The sequence below is a fragment of the Bactrocera neohumeralis genome, chromosome 3 (assembly GCF_024586455.1).
Source record: "Bactrocera neohumeralis isolate Rockhampton chromosome 3, APGP_CSIRO_Bneo_wtdbg2-racon-allhic-juicebox.fasta_v2, whole genome shotgun sequence".
Taxonomy (NCBI): Eukaryota; Metazoa; Arthropoda; class Insecta; order Diptera; family Tephritidae; genus Bactrocera; species Bactrocera neohumeralis.
The window spans coordinates 20322047-20343802 of NC_065920.1; the positions used below are offsets into that span (position 1 = coordinate 20322047).

The 21756-nt window shown below is 33.4% G+C and overlaps 9 protein-coding genes across 10 annotated transcripts in view; 4 read left to right on the forward strand and 5 right to left on the reverse strand.

Moving 5' to 3' along the window:
• Window positions 1-21756, forward strand: part of LOC126752344 (uncharacterized) — a 203374-nt gene that overhangs the window by 86411 nt on the left and 95207 nt on the right. The gene's annotated exons all lie outside the window — the stretch shown is intronic.
• On the reverse strand, window positions 174-1984 carry LOC126752342 (sorting nexin-20). Its single transcript, XM_050463064.1, has 4 exons — window positions 1925-1984; window positions 1536-1673; window positions 777-1473; window positions 174-715 (listed from the first exon to the last, which is right to left on the reverse strand). Coding segments are annotated over exons 1-4 (972 nt in total). The 5' UTR covers window positions 1926-1984; the 3' UTR covers window positions 174-579.
• LOC126752335 (gamma-secretase subunit Aph-1) lies at window positions 2750-3845 on the forward strand. Its single transcript, XM_050463054.1, has 2 exons — window positions 2750-3238; window positions 3297-3845. Exons 1-2 carry the CDS (start codon window positions 2843-2845, stop codon window positions 3618-3620), a joined length of 720 nt encoding a protein of 239 aa, XP_050319011.1. The 5' UTR covers window positions 2750-2842; the 3' UTR covers window positions 3621-3845.
• On the reverse strand, window positions 3767-4545 carry LOC126752340 (transcription initiation factor TFIID subunit 10b). Of its 2 annotated transcripts, XM_050463062.1 has the most exons (3): window positions 4432-4545; window positions 4028-4302; window positions 3767-3967 (listed from the first exon to the last, which is right to left on the reverse strand). In XM_050463062.1, the coding sequence occupies exons 1-3, from the start codon at window positions 4457-4459 to the stop codon at window positions 3860-3862; spliced, it is 411 nt and encodes a 136-aa protein (XP_050319019.1). In that variant the 5' UTR covers window positions 4460-4545; the 3' UTR covers window positions 3767-3859. The 2 variants fall into 2 exon arrangements, with proteins under 2 accessions (XP_050319019.1, XP_050319018.1); XM_050463061.1 differs by lacking the exon at window positions 4432-4545 and having other exon boundaries at window positions 4028-4425.
• Window positions 4835-5697, forward strand: LOC126752341 (transcription initiation factor TFIID subunit 10-like). Its single transcript, XM_050463063.1, has 2 exons — window positions 4835-5431; window positions 5493-5697. Exons 1-2 carry the CDS (start codon window positions 5111-5113, stop codon window positions 5598-5600), a joined length of 429 nt encoding a protein of 142 aa, XP_050319020.1. The 5' UTR covers window positions 4835-5110; the 3' UTR covers window positions 5601-5697.
• Window positions 5613-6436, reverse strand: LOC126752336 (methyltransferase N6AMT1). Its single transcript, XM_050463055.1, has 2 exons — window positions 5790-6436; window positions 5613-5708 (listed from the first exon to the last, which is right to left on the reverse strand). The coding sequence occupies exon 1, from the start codon at window positions 6434-6436 to the stop codon at window positions 5798-5800; it is 639 nt and encodes a 212-aa protein (XP_050319012.1). The 3' UTR covers window positions 5613-5708; window positions 5790-5797.
• LOC126752343 (SNAPIN protein homolog) lies at window positions 6447-6965 on the reverse strand. The gene has a single exon (XM_050463065.1). It carries the CDS (start codon window positions 6855-6857, stop codon window positions 6447-6449), a length of 411 nt encoding a protein of 136 aa, XP_050319022.1. The 5' UTR covers window positions 6858-6965.
• LOC126752333 (uncharacterized) lies at window positions 7376-9252 on the forward strand. Its single transcript, XM_050463051.1, has 3 exons — window positions 7376-7594; window positions 7662-7839; window positions 7891-9252. Coding segments are annotated over exons 1-3 (1065 nt in total). The 5' UTR covers window positions 7376-7592; the 3' UTR covers window positions 8776-9252.
• On the reverse strand, window positions 13247-21389 carry LOC126752339 (bacchus). Its single transcript, XM_050463059.1, has 3 exons — window positions 20339-21389; window positions 14010-14172; window positions 13247-13837 (listed from the first exon to the last, which is right to left on the reverse strand). Exons 1-3 carry the CDS (start codon window positions 20567-20569, stop codon window positions 13788-13790), a joined length of 444 nt encoding a protein of 147 aa, XP_050319016.1. The 5' UTR covers window positions 20570-21389; the 3' UTR covers window positions 13247-13787.

Consider the following 21756-nt stretch of genomic DNA (forward strand, 5'->3'; position numbering starts at 1 on the left):
TAAAAAATATATATTGACAATATATCATTATTTTTTATTTAAGACAAACTAAAGTTTATATTAAAAGCTTTTTGGTAATATCTCATATAAAAATTATATGTATATATTTTTATTAAATTTTGTAATAACGAGACATCCTTTACTTTATGTATAAATGCTGATTTGTTTTTACAGAAAATACACGATATGTCCATTATATAATAAAAATAATTATCTTCTGTTAAAAACATTAAAACATATATAAACTAAACGCTATCATTAAAAATGTATACAATATTTAATAAGATAAATTCGTATATAAACATCTCACATGATTGATATTACAAAATATATATAAATTATTACGAGATTACATTAAAAAATTACACTTTAGCACGAAATTTTAAATAATTTTACGCCTTTAAATAAAATGTCGATAATTACACAATTAAAAAGTAATGTATGCACGATGATGAAGTGATAGACAATTGCACTTTTAGCCTTAATTGGTAGTAGACGTTTACACCATGTACTAAATATCCAGTAATTGGTACTTTTTAAGTGACATTGAATATGTGCGCGTTCTTTTATCATATTTTTTTATATTGTTTCAGTACGTGGGTCCAAATTATGAATAGCTTGTATAAGAGTAACGTTACTTTTCGTATTAATACCCTTTTTAGACATTTCTTCGAGACGATCAGTTATTGGCTTTTGATCCAACCCCCGCTGCCACCTGAAAATAGAAGTTTTTTTTTCATATATATTTAATATTACAATATGTACATGGTACTCACCACAGATGTGTACAGGTGTGCAACAGGGGAATATATAATTGGAGGAGGTCGATGTCACACAGCGTATCGTATCGACTTAAGGCCAGAGTTGCCCAACGTTCAGCTGAATGATGAGGCACTGGAGACATAGTACAAGCCGCTACTAAGCGGCAAAGTATAAGTAGTACTGGTCTTGAACGATCCATGAATATTTTATTTAACAAGCGAAAACAGTTCTCCAATAATGGTATTGCCATTTCATTACGACGCTCGTCGAGCAGTTGGCAGGCTTTGGACAATTCGTTATCTTGTAGAAAATGTAAAAAGGCAGGCGTATCACGTAGTGTACTACAACTTGTTACATGCGTTAGAAAAGTCTCAAAAGCAGCGCTACGCTCTGCAATTAAATCAGCTGAAAAATTGCCAACAAGCACCTTATTTGGGAAATACAAAGTAGACATTTTATTTGGAAACTCCTTCTTGAGTATGTTATAAAGGTTGCGGAAGTCCGTATAACGACGTTGAATGCTTGCTGGTTGTGGATCGATGATTGAGGAATCTTGGCGAACGGATAATTCGTAGATTACATAACGTTTTACTTTGAGATCCTCGCCATCGGGTGGCATAATGCGAGCAAGTTGAATTTCAAATCGTAATATTGTTGAACCATCATCGGGCAAAATGGGCGCTTCTAAAGATGCGGGACGTTCCCACAAATCTGAAGGCAAAACAATGCAATCAATAACATGAATAAAAACAATTCGCATCATATTCACTTACCCTTTTGTGGTGCTTTGGTAGAGTCATCATTAATAGCTAACGAGCCGGACTCTATAGTTATTGGACTTTCGAGTTCCTCTGTATTATCGGCTATGTCGACTGAATGCACTTGAGTCCTTCTAGCCATTGCGGCGCGCACTTTAAAAACCAGTAAATACTTTCTAATTATGTTTGTTAATTAAAAAGCGTAGAAAATTCACTTAAAGTTAAAACTAATGTTCAAATAAAAGTATAAATGCCAAACCAAATAACTATAGCTGATATTAAAACCAGTATAATCGAAGTAATGGAAAAAATGTTTTTGTTTATAAGAAATGTTTCTTTTTATCTTTACGTGGACTCTCAACAAAAGCAACGTTACAAATATCAATTGAGCATACGAAACTTACTAACTGCTTGTTGCCACTCCCCTTGAACACTCTTTATGTGATATTGGGTTTCAGCAAATACTGTCTGAAACAAAACAAAAGATTATTCATCGCCACTAAATTATATAAATACGCATTTATTTCTTTTTTTTTCATTTATATTTATAATCACAAATGACTAATAAGATGGAGATGCATATTCAAGCTGGTTTGTGTAGTAAATCCATTTGCACCATATTATTTTTTTTCATTTTGTATAGTTACTAATAATAAACAGATGTAACATATTGATATTTAAAGAATATCAAATTCAATAATTATAATTAACATAGCAACTGTTAATTTGTAGTATACCTTCTAGAATTCAAAATACTCTTTGTTTGTTAATTTGTATTTGTTATATTTAACTAATCTCTCACTACAATTTAACCCAAGCAGAAAGTTGTGAATGAAAGTGCAATACTAATCTCGTACGATATTCATTAGTGTTAGAATAGCCAGATGTACTATTTAAGCGATCGGACTGTGTTTATCTACACTGCGTTTAAACACAGACTCTTTTGTCGCTCATTATCGGCATATTCTTTTTCGGGCCGCTTTCCTTCACCTTTTTCGTAAAAATGTTTGGGCTTCGCAAATGATTTTGCTGAATTGCCCATGAGTGTTATTGTTATTAACAAGAATTGTTATTAACAAGAACACAAATTACACCGCGCGAGCATGAGCGGCACAGTCCCTCCGTCTTTCCTCTTCGTTCCCTCGCCCACAAAAGAGTCCGTGTGTGAACGACACTTATAAGCAAATAAAAATCAGCTGTGTCTTTTTATAAAACTACAACTGTTTGGCAACACCCATTAGCACAACAACAATTTCATTTGTAGAATAAAGTGTTTTGTAGCATAATTTTACCTGACAATAATTTTACACATTAATAAAAAAATGACGCTTCCGGAGTTTTTTGGTTGTTCCTTCATCGCATTTGGAACTCCCTTTGCGATGTTTGTTTTCACAATAGCGAACGATTCGATTCGCATAATTATTCTTATTGCAGCAGCCTTCTTTTGGTTATTATCACTCTTGTCATCAGCCTTGCTCTGGTTTGCTATTGTACCATTACGCGAATACTTATGGTTTGGTGTAATATTCTCGGTGCTATTTCAAGAGGGATTTCGTTACATTATTTATCGTATACTGCGACGCACGGAGCAAGGTCTTCAGGCCGTTTCTGAGAATCCGAGCATAATAGAAAACAAACATATTCTAGCATATGTTTCAGGACTTGGATTTGGTATAATATCGGGCATGTTTTCAATGGTTAATCTCCTAGCAGATATGGTGAGTACGATTGAAAGTGTTATAAACTTTATGCATTTATATTTTTTATGCTTTGTAGTCGGGCCCAGCAACCATGGGACTTAAAGGAGGCTCGGAGGTGTTCCTAATAACTTCGGCGACACAAGCACTTGCTATGATATTGTTACACACTTTTTGGAGTATTATATTTTTCAATGCCTTTGACGTTAATAATTATATGCACATAGCTTACGTCGTTGGAACACATCTCTTTGTTTCGCTGATTACATTGCTGAATGTACATGAGATGTATTTAGCCACGTTATTACCCAACTACATTATTCTCTTAGCGACTGCCGCTTTGGCATTTAAGGTAGCTGGAGGCAGCAAAACTTCGCTGTTGCGTTTCGTTAAGTGCCAATGAGACCAAAACATATGTAGATATACGTACAATACCGAAATATTTGAACACCTTTGGCATTGACTAAATTAAATCAATCAATTAATTTTATATGTATCAGTGTAATACTAGTTAAGACTACATAACTATCATACTAATAATATAAGTAATTCAACTTCATTTATTTTTAAATTTATTTCATGTGAATAATCATGATAGAATGTATAATAAAAAGTCATTACAATAATATATATGCATTTTTCTCATGGGAAATACTGTGCTTTCCTCACTGTTATACCATAGTCTGCAAGTGCGGGCGCTAAGTCGTCCATGGTTAAAGTATATTTTCGATCTTTTGCTGGTTTTTGTCCCTATTTAAATAAAATAATTTGTATATATTAATCATGACCTATGAGGTTATATATTCTTACCGGTGTATGTGTACCAGGCGTGTTGCTTTGACTATTACAGCGAGTTTTGCATTGCTGTAATGCGTCATTGGCGACATCGGAAATAAATTTTTGTGTAGCCACTGATATAAGACGAACAATACGCGGATCATTTGACTCGAATCCTGCAGAATTTAGGTAACAAGCAGTTACTGCATCTGGCACTGTGGGTACGTAATCCTCCAGTTGCAGCATAAAATCGCTCAGTTGTTGAACAGCGGCTCTTTCCTCAGGAGCAACGGAGCCAACTGAATTAGCTGCATTTGAGTTAGATGAGTTTGGACGATAAATACCAAAATTAGTTCCAATCATTTTAATATATTAATATTTTTTTTATTTTTTATAGTCGAAATTAAACTTAAAAAAATAACTATAGTTGTTTTTACTTCTTATATTCAGTTCTCTCTTTCGCATTTTTAAACGTCACAAAACAAGGCAAACACTTTTGTCATAAAGCGAAGCAGTGTTGCCGTTAATTTTTGTTCTCACAGTGCCTAAACGATATAAATTCTATATTTTTTATTAAATACAAAGGTAATTTAATAAATTATGTTTTATTATATAAAACATGAGCAGAAATAAACAATGTATTCTATAATAAAATAGTTTTCCCTTTAATAATAGTTACGGTACTTTCTCAAAATAATTTTTGTTATTCTTCTAAATAATTTTCTTGTGGATTCTATGTGGATTGTTTAGAAATGCAACCGAATGGTGTTATCAAAACAAAAAGCATATGTGTCAGCACAACTACATCAAATGGTGTGTAAATATAATAATCGATTTTGGAACTAAATATCGTCGTCCGTGATCGTTATTGAAAAATAGAATTTTAACACATTAAAAATAGTTATTACATAAAAAACGACTTTGAATTAATCAAGCTCCAATCGATACATATAAAAACCATTTCTTTTTATTATTTCAAAAGCAATCATTTATGTCAAGTTGTCTCACATCTCTAGATTGAATTGATAAAACAATATACACAAAGTATCCACTAACACACAAAGTGAAGTTTTAAAGGCAGAAAAATAATTAACAGGCATACATTTTCACATTAAAATGGTTATTGGAAACGAAGAAAATTCACCATCGCCTGCTTCACCACCAATGGACCAGGAAGATTCGCCACCACTACCACCTCCACCAAGTGAGGCACTAGGTGAATTGCTGGAACAGATGGAGGATTATATACCCACAGTACCAGATGGCCTGACGGCACATTTTCTTAATCAAGCTGGTTTCGAGACTATGGACCCTCGTATAGTACGCATAATTTCGGTTTCTGCTCAAAAATTTATATCTGATATTGCCAACGACGCATTGCAGCATTGCAAGACCCGCACAAGCAGCCAACATTCTGGCGGTCACGGTTCAAATAAGGTAATACGAAAAAAATATTAAAACAAAAAAATTTGTAAATATAAATGCATTATTGTTTCAGGACAAAAAACCGAATAAAGATCGTCGCTACACTTTGGCTATTGAAGATTTGACACCAGCCTTAGCTGATCATGGCATAACTATGCGAAAACCGCAGTACTTTGTTTAAATTGATATACCCATCTGAAATATTTTCTATTAATCACTTCAACGATAATTAAATTAATAAATTTTATCTTATTTCAATAAATACGATTGTAAATATACCCTCGTTTCCCTATATGAAAGAGATAACAAAAATTTTGGAGAAAATATTTATTTATATTTTACATCAAATTTATTGATATTTTTAATATACCTTAAAAATCATTTTCGTGTTATCTTCAAAATGTATAGATATTCACCAGGAATTCGTCTTTCCATAAACTTAATTGCAGTAAAGCCCAAAGTATTTAAATTGATTATTAATTCATCTGGTTTATTTTCACGTAGCGCCAACAAATAAAAAACCCCTTTTGCAGATAAAATGCTATCCAAACGCTTGAGCAGTTCATCAATTACACGTCTACCATGTACACCCCCAGCCCACGAAAATGTTATTTGTGAGTTGGTAGACGGTTGATTTTTTAATTCTTCGTCCGAGGTTACCACATAAGGCGGATTGAACACAAGTAAATCGATCGTCTTTTTACGCAAAAGATCTACCAAGTTGCAATTTATGCTTTCCACAAATGTACCGTTATGATTAGCCGTTTTTTTCGTTGCCTTACAAGCATATGGATTTATATCAGTAGCTAGGCAAAGTGTTTCTTTTAACTTTTTTGCCAACGCTGTAACAATGATACCACTACCCGGTCCAACTTCCAAGCATACACGCGGTTGTAAACTCTCTATAAATGATAGGTCAGCTTCTAAGGCATCCAATAATAGAAAGGAATCTTCTGCTGGCTCATACACATGTTCGTAATCGATTGATGTTAGATGATCTGTGTAAGGAGTTTCCATTTTTTGCTTTTTAAGATATATTTGAGCTTATAGCTGAGTCAAGAAGAGCTTGTCTACGACGTTGCTCTTTTTCGATAAGCCTATATAATCCAGTCAAACGTTCCTGGCTTGTACTGAGAACGTTTGTTATAACTGTTACCTTATGCTTCACGTTTATCAATTCTTTAACTTTGCTAGAGAACTCAGGAATATTATGTTGCGCCTTCTCTATTTCCACCAATTGCACCGAAAGTGAGTCCAATTGTTTTTTTAATTCTACTTGTGAAGCACGAGTGGCTTGTATGTGTTCGTCCAATTTCTCCACTGATGGTTTAAATAAATTCACAATACCTTCCGCCAGTATATCACGGGTAGGATTTGTGCAGAAATTTTCGGTATTTTCATCCAATGATGTCACAGTGCTATCTGAATCTTTGTCCATTGCAGAATGCAGAATTCTTAGCAAACAATTCAGTTTTCACAAAATCTTTCATTTACCATAATGAACAAATGTGCAAAACAAAAACAGTCCCAATATATGATTGCCGTTTGTCAACTTTTAACCGATGTAATACATTTTTCTAAACGGTTCATTGACACAATATTCTACTTTGATTAATAATAATAATTATATTAGCTATCTGGAAATCTATGAAAAGAAAATGCTTACTGGAATTTGTGAAATATTTTTAGGCTTCATGATAGATTAAAGTTCGGTACTTTCCTGCAAATAATATTCCGTCCAAATTGTAGATTTATAAATAAAAAATTGGGTATAATCACACATTATTTTTGCTACGTGATGAAGTTGAGCAACGGCAACCTTAGCTTGGCAAGGTCAATAGTTAGCAGAGTTACAGGATGGTATTCAAATACATATCATTTATTTCTAGATAACTAATTAAAATTCAAAATTTCGAAATAATTTTACTCTTGAAAAATATTTTGAATATGCATTTATATTTTAAATACTTTACATATTTTCGAGATACTTCAAAATATAGCTAAAAACTACCAACTTTGGATTAATCGAAAAATTTCCCTTCGAACTTATTTCATTCTCATTTTTTCGATATCGAAATTCTAAGTGAAATCAAATCGAACAAATTGTAGTGATATTAAACCACTCTGTTGTGTTGGCACTAAAATTATTTGTCAAAAAAAAGTCGTCTACGAAATGTAAGTAATATTATTTTTATAAAATAGTAATATAGATGTGTAAATCGTTTATTTTTTTTAAATAAAGGGGTCGACATAAAAATGGTGCACAGGAAGCCATAATGGTTAAATTTATGCAAGAGTACCCTGATCTTGCTTGTGGTACATTGTCGAACAAACAACTGAGAAATTATCTGTGGAATTTGCTGGCCAATAAGCTGAATGTTCGCGGCCCACCAAGGAAAACACCTGAACGGTGGAAAAAAGTTAGTGAAAGTACAAATATTTCATCAAAATGATATTATTATTTTGAATAGGTTTGGTTCGACTGGCGCTCTGCAGTTAAGAGGAAAATTGTACAGGAGAGAAATGAAGCTGCCGGTGGAGATCAGGATGACCTACAAATTAAAAAAACTTTTCTATCGTCAATTGAAAATAAATTAGCACACATTTGTGGATTTTTAAATAACGACATCGAAGGTATTGGCAAATTAATCAACGCTGATAGCAATAATGAAGTTTCAGTGCCTTCCGAAGTTGGTTTTGAATCTGGAAGAGCATCTGTATCAGAAGTGAGTAAAGATTTGGGTGGTGATGCAGATATCCATGCTAAATCAATCAAACAGGAAGACTTTCGTGGGCACTATGATAACATCACCAATGTAATCAAAGAAGAATTGATACTCGATGAGACTGATAACGAAATGTTAATGGATTCAGATACTGGTTTTACTACTTTCGATTTTGGCGATAATAGGAATATCGCAGAAACAGAATGTATAACCGTGCAGCCCTTTGTCATGTGCCACTCAACACTGAGTGAGGTAAAAAGTGAAATACAAAATAGTGACGCTGAGCTTCCGCTAAAAGAACGTAACATAAAATCATCACAAAAGGCGAAAACGAACGATAAAGATGTAGTTCAGCTTGTTTCACAGCAAACCACATTAATAAAATCAGTTTCCGAGCTAATTAAAGAGACTGCCAAAGGACAAGCTGAAAGCTTGAGTGTCATGAAAGATATAAGACACGGTCTGAAGGAAATGTGTGAATCAATAAATAAACTTAACGAAGCAACTGCTGAAAAGCTAAAAGAACAACGTAGGCATAATTATGAAATAGAAAAATTACGGAGAGAAGAAATGCTGTTACAGAAGCAACAACTTGAATTGAATGAGTTGGCTATATTTAGAAAAGATTAAAATAGACAGTTAAGTCGTTAAAATAGTATTTATATTTTTTTACACTATGGTAATTTTGTAAATGTGTAAAGTACACTTATTTAACATCATTCCAAAAAACCGCTAAGTTTTTTAAATAAAATATGCCTTATATAATAAGTTGCATTAAATCTTTGTTAAGACTAATCGATTAAAACTATGAAAATCTTTCTGATTCTGATGTATCTAATTGTAATGTATAGATACTATAATGCAATGAGAATGTTAAAAAAAAAGAAATTAAAATGTAGAGTTCTCACACTAATAATAATTTTATTAAGTTTTATCTGAAGCTCTAATTAATCAAAATGTAATGATATAACCTAAGCTGCTAAATGAAGATATTGATTTTGGAACGAACTGTGTTTTTAATCTCAGTCAAAAGGCCTATATATTTCGAATGTACATATGTATGTATTGCAAATATATGCCGATAATAGTTTCGGGAATATGAACGTATTTGTAAGTTGTTTTGTGTCTGTTTACATAGTCAATAATGATCGAAGGATTAAGAATTTTGATAATAATTTCGAATTTTTAAACCACTCTGAAGTGTAAAAACTTTTCACAAAATATTATTTTTTTGGAAGTCGCAATTTTTCCAAAAAATAAAATTTTACTCATCAATTTGCTGGGGCTAGTTGAGACGTTGTGAGTTAGACCCTAGGTCGTGGTGCATTCCTCATTTACTTATCTAAACTATTCTAGTCCATGATCATTACTTGCATAAATATATTTATGTATATTTTTTTTTCAAAGAGCTTTGCATTTGAGCTAATTTCTAAGCAGAAAAGTCTTCTTCACCGCCTGACACTTTTTTCAGAGGTCTTCCAGGAGATCGCCTAGTGGATCATGGGAATTTAAAATTAAAAAAATTAATCGAAATGAGTAAAAATCAGGATATCATAAAGAAATTGGTACATGGGTTCCTAGGCAAAAAAAAAGAGAGTATGAGTTCGTAGATGGACGTAATCGTACCACAGTCATGACCACAAAACTAACCGAAAACATATAAACTGCACTATGAGCACTAAATTAAGATACAAAACTGTAATTTGTCACATTTGGGATCGTAGTAGCAAGGGGCACCTATGGACTAAAAATTTAGAATATATGGCGGTGTCCCGCCATTAAAATGATTTATGCATACCTATCTTTCTGATTCTAATGTGTATATGTATATCTCGCAAACCACTTATGACACAATAACCAAATTCGCACAGTACAAAGCAACCCTTACAATACTGTAAAAATATATGAAATCGGAGGATAATCGGGTCCACTTGCTTTGTTAAAAAATTAGCGTGATAAATCAATAAATAAATTCGTCAGAGACGTTAAACTTTATGTAGGAGATGGTACGAGAAAGGATTATAGAAGCCAACATCAAATTAAGACGATAAGCATGACATCGCCCACATTTAAGAGAAAACCCATATTTCAGGACCTACTCGACCAATATCGACCAAACTTAATATCTAATATTATATTGATTAGTATGATGATTAGTATGCTCCAGTGCGAAAATGAGCGTAAACGTACTAATGACCACGTTTTTTTCAACACACCACAATTTCAAATTCAATCTGATTCTTTCACTCTGTCTTATGCCAATAACTCGAAGTTTTCTAAAACTCGAACTCTTGAATTGGCAGTAGAAGTCAAATTTCAAACAAATTTCCTTCAATATCTCGAAGTCTCATAACTCGATATTTTTTGGCGGATTATGGTGATTCGAGTTAGGGAAGCTCAACTGTAATTATATTGATATGAAAAAAACATTTTTTTTTTAATAAATTAAAAATACATATAGTATGTACATATATATGTGTCTTTATATATACCATTCTTTTAATAGTATCATTTATAAATATAGGCGCATAAATAAACACTTTACATATACATAAGTATGTAAGTGCTTCTCATTTTATTATTGATTATTGACGAAGTCTCTCGAAGTGTCTGTATCGTGTTTTCGTACTTCAGTTTGTTCGGTGTGCTACCAATTTTGTTGTTGTTATTTTGAACGAGTGTTGGGAGAGTGGGTGTTTTGAGATTTGAAGCTCATACATATAAAAGCACATTCATATATGTATACTTATATAAACATATTAGTGTACATATCACTCCATTACCTGAGGGTGGTTTATTGTTTCATTGGTTAGTGGTTTTATTTGATTTATTCATTTGTTGCTGCTGTTATTGAACTCCCCTTAGCATGCGATATTAACATTGTTTGGCAGAGAATTTATAACCAAGCACATTGTATATAAAGTGTATCGCATTCGGATTATACATATATGTACGTAGAAATGTTAACTATTGAGTTGGGTGTGTTGTATGTATGTATGTATATAGATATACATATGTACGTCTTTGTTATGCAGTAAATTGCGTGTTAAATATTTTCCATATTTATATTTGAAGGGCGTATACTTCGCTTAAATTGGAAATATGTAGGTATATAATATATATGTATAAATGCCTATAACTGGCTATAAATCTATGTATATTTGATTGATATACATATATGTATATATATTTTCTTCAACCGCTAATAAGTATTTCCGTATTTAAATATATGTATATAAGTACGTTACATACAGCACTGGCCGCCCATATAGGCAATTGCCTTGGACGCAAGAATTTTAGGGCAACATTTTGACTAATTTTCATTACATATCTATTTACAACCTGAATAGATTGTTAAGGTAAAATTTTTGCCCTAACAATTAGGATCCAACGTAAACAAACTCTTAATTTTCAATTTAAACCCCGCATAAATTATAATTATTTTCCCATGAGCGTATATAACATGGATTTTTTGATATTTTGCATTAAGCAAGTAAACCTACACTATACTCGGCTATAATCGCGTAAGCGGTGTCTACGCCAATTAAGAAAAAGAAGTAAACCTACAACTTTTAAAAACAATATTCTAATACAAAATTGTATGCTCTACAAAAAAGATTTTGTGGATATTTTCCTTAAAATCATTAATTCAGAAGTTACACCAGTCAAAGTTATACATCAAATGTACTGAGCATTCATACAAGTGATTTGTGCATTGTGTTGCTCATACGTCATGGTATACTTTAAGAATATAGTACAATACCCAACACTAAAGACTTCTTTTAGGACAATTTTCACGGAACTTTTACAAAAACTAAATATTTGGTAAATAACGGACACCCTAATACATATATATGTATATATATACGTGCATATGTTTCTATGTGTATCTACCCATGCATGTAACACAATACATGCTAGCAATAAAACTACAACTTGGCAAATTTATCATTTTATTACCAAGTATATATGTATATACATAGTATGTACATACATACTTTCGGTATAATTAATACTTTTTATTTATTATATATTTTTCATATAACATATGTTTCTCTGTTTTTTGTTTGTATAGTTAGTAGTTAGTAACTTCGTTCATTTAAACGTATTTATAAATGTTTGTATAAACAAATGAGGTCTTTTGTTTTGCATGATTTTATTTTCATTCAGATATTTAACATTTTTATTGGATATACATATATACTTTTGATTCGTAATGCATGGTAGAATTTTTAAATAATACTGTATAGGGAGATGTTTAGCTTTATTAAATGTTTTTACAATATATTCACATGCAAGCAGTTGTATAAGAATGCAATTCTACATTACATTATTTTAAAATTTAAAAATTAAAATTTATTAGTTTTTAAACTGTTTTGACTTTAATTCGTTATTTTAAAATTGTTAATAATACATAAAATAAAAAATATAAAAAATGGTGTTTTTAATGTTATCCCCTATTTATTTTATTTAGCCGTAATTAAATTATTTAAACACACGGCCGATTCGTATACATTTTTAATTGAGGTTAGGTCTTCATGCAACAAACATACATACGAATTTCACACATATCCATATGTAAAATAAACCACATCCATACGTTGGTTTTCAAAAATAGTATTTGTATAGTCAAAAATAATTTTAATTATAGTGAAAAATAAATATACGTATATGTTAGTTAGAAGTGTTTAATAATTATTATTTTTCGCCATAACTAAACGCAATTTTTTAGTGAAACACACTGTAGTGCTTCCGATGATATTTTGTATAGCATTAATTTGTAAAGTTCAATAGAAAGAGTAAATATGAAACCATACGCTATGCAAACACTTACCAGCTTTTTTTATGTAGCTTTTATGCTTATTATGAATTATGTATTTAAAAAAAATTAATATAGAAACACCGACAGTTTCACAATTACGCCAACAACAACCTGTTTACCTTCCTCGATGCTAAAATTTTAAAAATATTTTTTTTTTTGCCTTGTCATCGCCGCTAAAAATTTGGAAATATTTTTTTTTCTTCACCTCCCTTCGACACCAAGAATTTGGAAATATTATTTTTTTTTGTTTTTGGGATAAATAATAATTTTTCGCAAGAGTTAAATTTTTTTCACATAATTTTCTTTTATTTAAATACTTTTCATGTTTTTTGTATTTTTTACTCAATTGTAACGTTTCTAATTGCTATTGTTGTAATTTGTGTTCATCATTTTCATCTCATGTTATTATTATTATTTAATATTTTTTTGTTTAACTCATCTTTTCATCATTACGCTTAAGTTGTTTATATTTATATATATGTATATATATATATATAATTATATATTAAAATGATAATATACGTAAGACTTAAGTGTAAAGGAAAAAATTATGCAGTTTGTGGGTTTTTTCGCCTTTTGTTGTTCTCATCATCATCATTCTCTTATTTTTTTATAAAAAAAATTACACATAATACAATTAAAATAAAATAAGAAATTAAAAAGTATTTCTTAACATAATAATTATATACTTCTTTCTTCATCATTTTTGTTTCTTTGTTTGTGTTATTACATTTTTTTGTTTTGCAGTTTTTTAAGTTTTCTTGCATTTTTTATATTTTTTTTATATTTAATTTAAATGGTTTTGACTACTATATTATTATTACGCCTGATCATCTGAGCCGGAGCCGTCGTCGTTCTCGTCGTCATCATCTGTAATAGAAAAATTATTCTATTAGTGAAATATTTCTATATATTATAAAAAAAACATTTTGGTTGAAAAAGAAAACGAAAACATATGTTAATAACTTGAAATATGTGAAAATTAATTTGCGGTCACCATTAACTATTTTTAATCAATATTTAACACTTTGCAGACACCTACCGTCGCATTCGAGGTCTTCCTCCTCACCATCGTAGGGGATATCATATTCGTCACTTTCAATTTCACTATCACCCTCGGTGATCTCTTCTAAAACCTCTTCATCATCTGAATCAGCATCAGCGGCCTTTTCTTTTTTGGCCTTCTTTGATTCAGCGGATTTCGCCTGAAAAAAATAAAGATATGTATGTAAGTATAAAAATGTTTAGTTCAATTCATATAATAAATTTACTATTTAATTTTTGCTGAGTTCACAATCAGTGGTACGAAACGACTAAAAAATCATATGAAACTTTTTTAACAAGAACGCATATGGAATTACAAAAACAAAAGTCACATACTAGCTATTTGTATATATTTTAGTTCTAATTATTTCGCCCTAGTGGTAATTTATAGGCCTAGGCAATATGATGGATTCATGCCAAAATATCTTGGAGAGGCAATATGAAATGCCAAAAATATCTCAATATGAATAAATTAGAAATAATAACGCTATGTGCTTACTAAAAATCGCGCAGTCATTTTAAAATTTAGTCATCTAATAAAAATTCATGAGTTACTAGTTGAATCATCTCAAACGCCAACCACCAACCACACCGTCACCGCTGACAAACTGTTCCCACCTCAGCAGCTGCATGAGGGCGGTCGTTAAGCAGCGACGTCAACCCTCCATAATACGTGGTCAAATGGAAATCGAAAGAAAAAATAACAAATAACATTTAACGACGCTACTGGGTACGTAAATATGTATGTAAGTAAGTCAGCAAGCCAAGTGAAGCAAGCAGCCGTTCCACACAACAAAAGACCAGCTGCAAAGTAAACTGTACTTGACGCAAAGTGAATTAATAACGTCAGCGCTGTCAGCGGCCAACAACTGCTGTAAGTGGTGCGGTACGTCCGCCGCTATAACATCTAACGTCGGAAATGCCGAAGTGAATAGACGTAAACGTAAGCATACCGAACGCTGTACAATAAGTCATTTCAAAAGCCGCTTGCTCAATATGCAGCTGTCGACTGCGGCTATTTACTTTTTATTTCAGTTTTCCGAAATTTGTTGCAGTGTATTTGTAGACCACAAATGGCAGAGAGAAAGAGAGAGAGCGAGCAAGAACAATAAGTTGTGAGCATTGCTACAACGTATCGGTTGCATCTTTTTCTCATGGGAGCAACAGACATGTGTTCGAAAAAATATAATCGCTTTTAGTACAGCAGCGTGGGTACGCGGAACGAGCAATGGCGGCGAAATGTCCGACATACTTATACAAAAATACAATTCGCTTCACTTCGGTACCACTAACGACGAACAGGGGAAAGGCGGCCGGCACATTTCAGATGCTCACACGGATGCTAGTGAATTAGTGAATTGCTGCGCATTCTTGTTAGCTACAAAGTCACTGCGCTCTCACAGTGAGTACATAGTACGAATTGAACTATCTGTCAGATATATGTATGTAGAAAAACGCAATAATAACAATAAAGAAAGGTAGAATAACCCACAAAAAGAGAAAGAACGACTAAGGAAAACAACAAATGATGAGTACAATGAACGCAAATTGTCGCAAGGTAGCCGAACGGACGTAGACAAAAAGGGGGGCGACAAATATGTAATACGCTAGCCGTACCATGAATGAGCAGAATGGCTATAGTGCGCCCGCCTTGTGCGCCGGTTCACATAATCGATGTTTTTCGAACGTGCGTATGCATATGGAAGCGTGATAAGTTTTGTATGTTTAATAAAGCATAGCGCAAAATGGCACAATTACAAAACACAATTGGAAAGCGTACAAGCGCACATGCATACATAGACAAAAGCACTTTACATGAAGCAGCTTTCAAACGTCATTTCCATTGTTCGTCGGCTCTGGGGGAAAAACGTGTATAGGTTAATGATAGTGAGGAAAAAATAAGTTGATCACGATGGTTCCCAACTGTACAAATGCTTTTCAAAAACAATGTTTAGTAATGTTATAAACTCAGAATTTATTACTGGAGATCCATTACAATGTTGTGAATAGAAAAGTTGTGAGTGCAAGGTGAGGGGGGAAAAAGAGCGCGAGCAAATAACATGAGAGCAACAACAGAATTATTTTAGAGAGCATTAGGAATTTTATATCTTCATACCAGATTTTGGCGGTACACATTCGTTTGCTTTCAGTTTTTTAATTATTTGGCAACATGTTTTTTAGTACATATTTCTATGGAAATTTAGAGAGTACGAAAATATGACCTTGAAAGAGCGTAAACCTGTTTCATCAATGAATTGATGAAGTTGTTAAAAGTCAGAAGCTAGTTTCAAAAGTTTGAGTATATAAAAAATAATGCTGTCACTCGGTTAAAAATGCTATCAATTTATTGAATTATTTATTGGGATTGAAAAATTAGTATTGCTAGCGACAATTACCGTCCAGTTTTAATATTTATTGATTATTGATTGACGTCATAGATAGGAAACAAAATTAGCTTATAAAGTTTATGATTTTGAAAAGTATTTAGTGATTTTCTCGATGCGATCCAACCGTAGCTAAAGCAAATAATATACATACCTACATATTTAGTAAAAAATGTAGACAAATATTGTAATTTAAAAGCAATTACCATTTCTATTAAACATTCCCACCTACAAATTCAAGCATTTATTAATAACTTTGTATTCTCTATACTATTTCAACCAATTTCAGTTGAGTTGATTGCCTGTCGTTAATGATTCATTAGTCGATTTCAATCATGCTGTAGTCACATTTTTTATGTCTTCGCCAGCAGCAAAGCAGCATGTGGGAAATACATATTTTTGCAATTGTAAGAAATTCTTGTATTGGAACTACACACGTAATGCAAAGGAAAAGCTGCAAAAGCTTACCAGACAGCAATCAAAAGGTTCACAAAGCGTTAATAACAACCTAACCCACAAACAGCAGTCGCGCTCAACAATATTAAGTTGGAAGAAAAATAGAGAAATAAAAAGAAAAAAACCGGCGTGCCATATAATCAAAGGAGAGCTGTCACTTATCACTGCTAGCGAGAAAACAAATGAATAAACAAGTGTGCGAAAGAGACAACTGCACTAACGTACAGAGTGGCTATTTACACAAATATGGCTGGTATATAACAGGTTTGTTTTTATTTTGCGTGGAATGCCATTTATGTATCTTCTTGTGCGCTTTTGTTTGTATCTTCAGCATTTTTTCATGTTGCTATCTCTACCCACCGCGTGCTCGAGCAGCTTAAGCATATACTCCGTTTTTCGCTTTTTCACATACAAACAGATACTTTGTATATATGTACATATGTACATTAATGAAGTAAACAAGTGTATCTATGAAATAAATGCTAAGCACGAGCACGAGAGCGTGGCAGAGAATAAAAATACTTGCTATGCGTACTCAGTAAATGATGAAAGTCATTACAGGTAAGTAGAAAAACACTAAAAAAAAAATAAGATTAGAGCGCTAACTAATAGGCTTATCAAGTATATAAATCGAAAAGAAAGAAACATGTGAGAGATGTCATGAAAGGTTGTTGTGGTCGTTGTGGAGTAATTATCTCAAGTTTATATTGATTTTGTTTCCAGTATTTTGCGGTTATAAAAATTAATACGAAAGTGATTGCATAAACGCACAGCTCTTCAAAATAATCTAAATATTTCTTTTTAAATACATACAACAACAAAATATTGAGGTTTTAAAAAAAAGTAAGGCGAACATGCTAATCAAATATTAAATAACAATAAATTGTCAACTGTGAAAATAGAATATTTGTGTATGTTGTATGTGTAAGAAGCAACATAATCGGTCATAACTCCGCACACCCGTTACGCCGGCCGGCAAACCTGAATACAAACATACATACATATCTCTGCTGCTAATAGGTAGCTACAATAATGACACAATGCTTGTTTGTTTAGCTCAGGGGTTGTGGTGAAGGTACAGAAACGTCGAAAAAAACTAATACAAGCGGTTACTTTTAAATGCAGCAACTTTCTTTGAAATCTAGCTGCATTGTAGTAAAGAAAGTCAAAGAAAAGTAAAGAGAGTAAGCAGAGACATTTACTGTACTCAATTATGAAAGCTGCGTGCATGCGCCTTTCGGTCGTTAACATTGTGATCATTAAAAACGGAAGTGCTTATAGACTCTAAGCTGGAAAATGTGGATCTATGAGAACGTCTCAAAAGACTCTTATTTAGAAAACTAAACTAAACGATTGATTTACTTAACGCTTAACACACGTACATAGATTTAATTAGCTACTCAAATCCCAGTGAAGAAATTCGCACGCAAGCTTCCATCGTATGGGGCTCTCATGCGCGCGTAAGCGTCTACCAACACGCGCTGTAATAAAAGGATATTCACAGCATATTAATTACTGTAATATCTACGTTAAGCTGCCAGCGCTCGACTGCCTACTTACTATATCCTGTTATGTACACCACCAACACAATGTAGAAGCAAGATAAAACAATTTCGAGCAACAAGCCGCAAAAAGGAGTCGAAAGTAGGAGCAAAGGGTCACACAAGTGCTGCAATTGCGCGCCTGAGTATATGAGGACTAGTAGGTGTAGAGTCGGAGAAATTATTGATTTTCACTAGTACGCCTCCACAATATAAACTTAGTGCCTATGTGCTATTATCACCATTTGCTTATCAAAAATACTTTTATGTGGTAAATAAAAGTTAGCTAAGTTTATGTTTAGGATTTTTGTGGTTAAGCATTAATAAATAATCAATGATTCATTTCAACAACAAGGCTGTAAGCTACATACTAAATGCTTTATGTAAGCTTAACTGTTGCCTTCGAAAAAATAAGAAATCGAGGGTGTTCAAATACCACCCAAACGACCATCATTCGACCGCTAAAAATGTAGCATATACAAATCGTCCTGCAGTTTGTCCCAAAAAAAAAAAAAAAAAAAAAAAAAAATGGAAAAAGGCGCAACAACAAAGGTCAAAAAGTATATGTGCGTTGGAAGGAGTCATTGCGTAAATATACAAAACATGCTTTTGACAAACGCTGAGAGCCTACACATGTAACGACGTTACGAGAGAATGTACATATAGGAGTCGGTTGCTTTGGAGAGCATAAAATAAACATGTGAGCAGCAGTGAAATACTGATGTCAGATAAAATGCGCGCGCTTGAATTCACATGCACACACACACTGTGGTGTATATGGAAATATGTAGCTCCAGGATTACATGCAATTTCCTGCCTCTGTCTGTTTTCAGCTATTGTAATACCAATTTGCAAAGCCAACATCATGTAAGAGCGCCAATGTACGCTGCTGCTCCTGCACACGTTCGCATTTCTTTCTAGAAATTTCTAACGAATTTTTTCATTGAAATATTACATACTGTGTGAAATATTTATGTTTTATCAAACGTGTGGGAAATTATCACGCGAATTGCGGTACATACAAGTTTGTGTATAGTTAATCGAATATGTGTGGTGGAAATGTTTTGCATGTTCTCGCCTTTTATTGCATATACATATGTATCAGCCGCAAAGTCAAACACATTCGAGAAATATGAAAACGCTTACAGCATGAATCAGCCAATTAAGGCATTAAGGTGTGGAAATTAAGAGAAATAAAACGCAATGTCTTAATTTAATGCCTGTATATGTATAAATAATGTAACAAATATTATATAAATGGGCTACAGAAAAATCGCAATACCTTTGAAATTATTATAAAAACGAATTTTATATTTAAAAATAAAGAAAATGTGCGACCGCATAGTAAAATGCCTATTAATACGAACAATTTGTGTATAACTCAAAGGCGTCCATGCGCTACTCTGTCTGACTGTACTGTGAAATCAAGCAATTTGCTTGAGTTTCTCAACAATTCTAGGGCAAAAATACTTATTGAAATGCTTTTCGATAACGTTTTGTTTATGTTGCAATTGCTCCATAAACGGAGCACGACCAAATAAACGAGCGGGAAAATATTAATGGTGCTACTGTCAAATGGCTTGTCAAAATCTCTTATCCTCTCTGCAACTTTGGACACCTTTTCCCCCTCGCTTTGGCGTTATCTACACAACATTTTGACTTCTCTGTATACATGTAGATATGTATGTATGTATGTATGGGGAGAATATATGTATACTTGTCGGCACACTTGACGCTGCACAAGCATACACAAAAAGTTAGCCTAGTTTACGTAGAGTTATAGCAGCGCACAAATTTAGCACTAATTAATTTCTTACTCGGCGTAGATGAACAAAAGGCTAACAAGCGTCGGTCGCTTTAAAATACGTATGTAAGTATATCCTTACGCATCCTGATTGTGAACTAATTGTTTAAATAAAATATTAAAATGTATGAAAAGTACTTACTTCGGCGGGCCGTTTTGTTCCTTTCACTTGTCCCTTGACGGGTGCGGCGGCATCGTTGGCTTCCTCATCGTCACCTTTTGTCGCTGTACCATTGTCGGCGGCCGCTACTGTTTCATCGACGGCAGGCTTTTTGAGATCTTCCTTCACGGCTGCTGCCGCATCGACGGCATCGGCGGCAACTTTCTCAACAGCGACATCACCGTTATTTTGTTGTTCTGTGGCGGCTGACATTTTCTTTGATTTGTTCTGTGTAGTTTGTGTTTTTAAATATAATTGATATATTTTATAATTTTTTGTTGTAACTTATATAACTGCGTTCGCGGTTATTTTTATGTATTTTTACAAATTTATTTTATTTGCTTTAAAACACAAGACGCGTACAATTTGCTTTGACGATCCACTCGGTACGAAGCACACAGACACACTGTTCGAGACTGTCGTTTGCGGTGTGTATTTAACTTCTGAATGTTATTTCAGCGGTACGTTCTGTGCTGAGCTGAGCTGTTCTGTTCGCGATACGTAGATACTTTATACGTAAATGTATCTGTATCTACAGTCGAACCACACAACCAACAACAACAAACAACAACGTATGTATCTGAATGTTCGCTGTACAGCCGAAGGCGTACGATGTGATAGAAAGAATGCGGTGCAACAGCAAGGACGAAGACAGTACGTACAAGTAATGACGACTCTTGTCTTCTCTATCGCTCTAATCTGAAAGCAGGGCGAGTGTATGGAGCAAACACTAGCTAGCGTGCTATAGGTAGGCAGATGATAGATACTTTATTATTTTATTGTTTGCTTCGGAAATGTGCACGCTGTGTGGCGGCTGACGACTATACAATCAATCGGGCAGGCTGACTGGCTGGCAGTTTTCAACAGAAAAAGCGCTTAGGTAGTTAGCTGTGGCTTTTAGCTGTTGTGCTGCTTGCTTGCTTGTATTATATTGCTTATATGTATTTTATTTATTGTAAGCGTTTTTCGTTTTCTAGGTATTTTCAACCACCGAGATGTGTACTCGTTGAGCGTCAGTTTGCGACTGAAAGCGTCTGCTCCACAGCAAAGCTGATGTGTTCCCCATTGATGGGTCCGCATAATGCGTGCCCCAATGCCAGCTAAAACTTTAGCGAATTTTTATGCTAAAACCCTTATTCCAACCGATTTGAAAGTTATATCAATCGTTAGTGGAAAAAGTCAGCTATTTTTTGAAATTAATTAAAAAGTTCTGCAAACAAACGTGCGAACGCTGGTGACGCGTTTAGAGGGTTTCTTGAGTAATTCCATACAAATGCTGCTTGGGTTTCGTGAGTACAGTCGCCGCATAGTTCAATGTAGTGCCGTTTGGCGGTAAATTTGAAAATTGCTTCCATCGTTGCGCTAGCATTCCAAGGGTAACAAGAGTGTTTGGTGCGGTG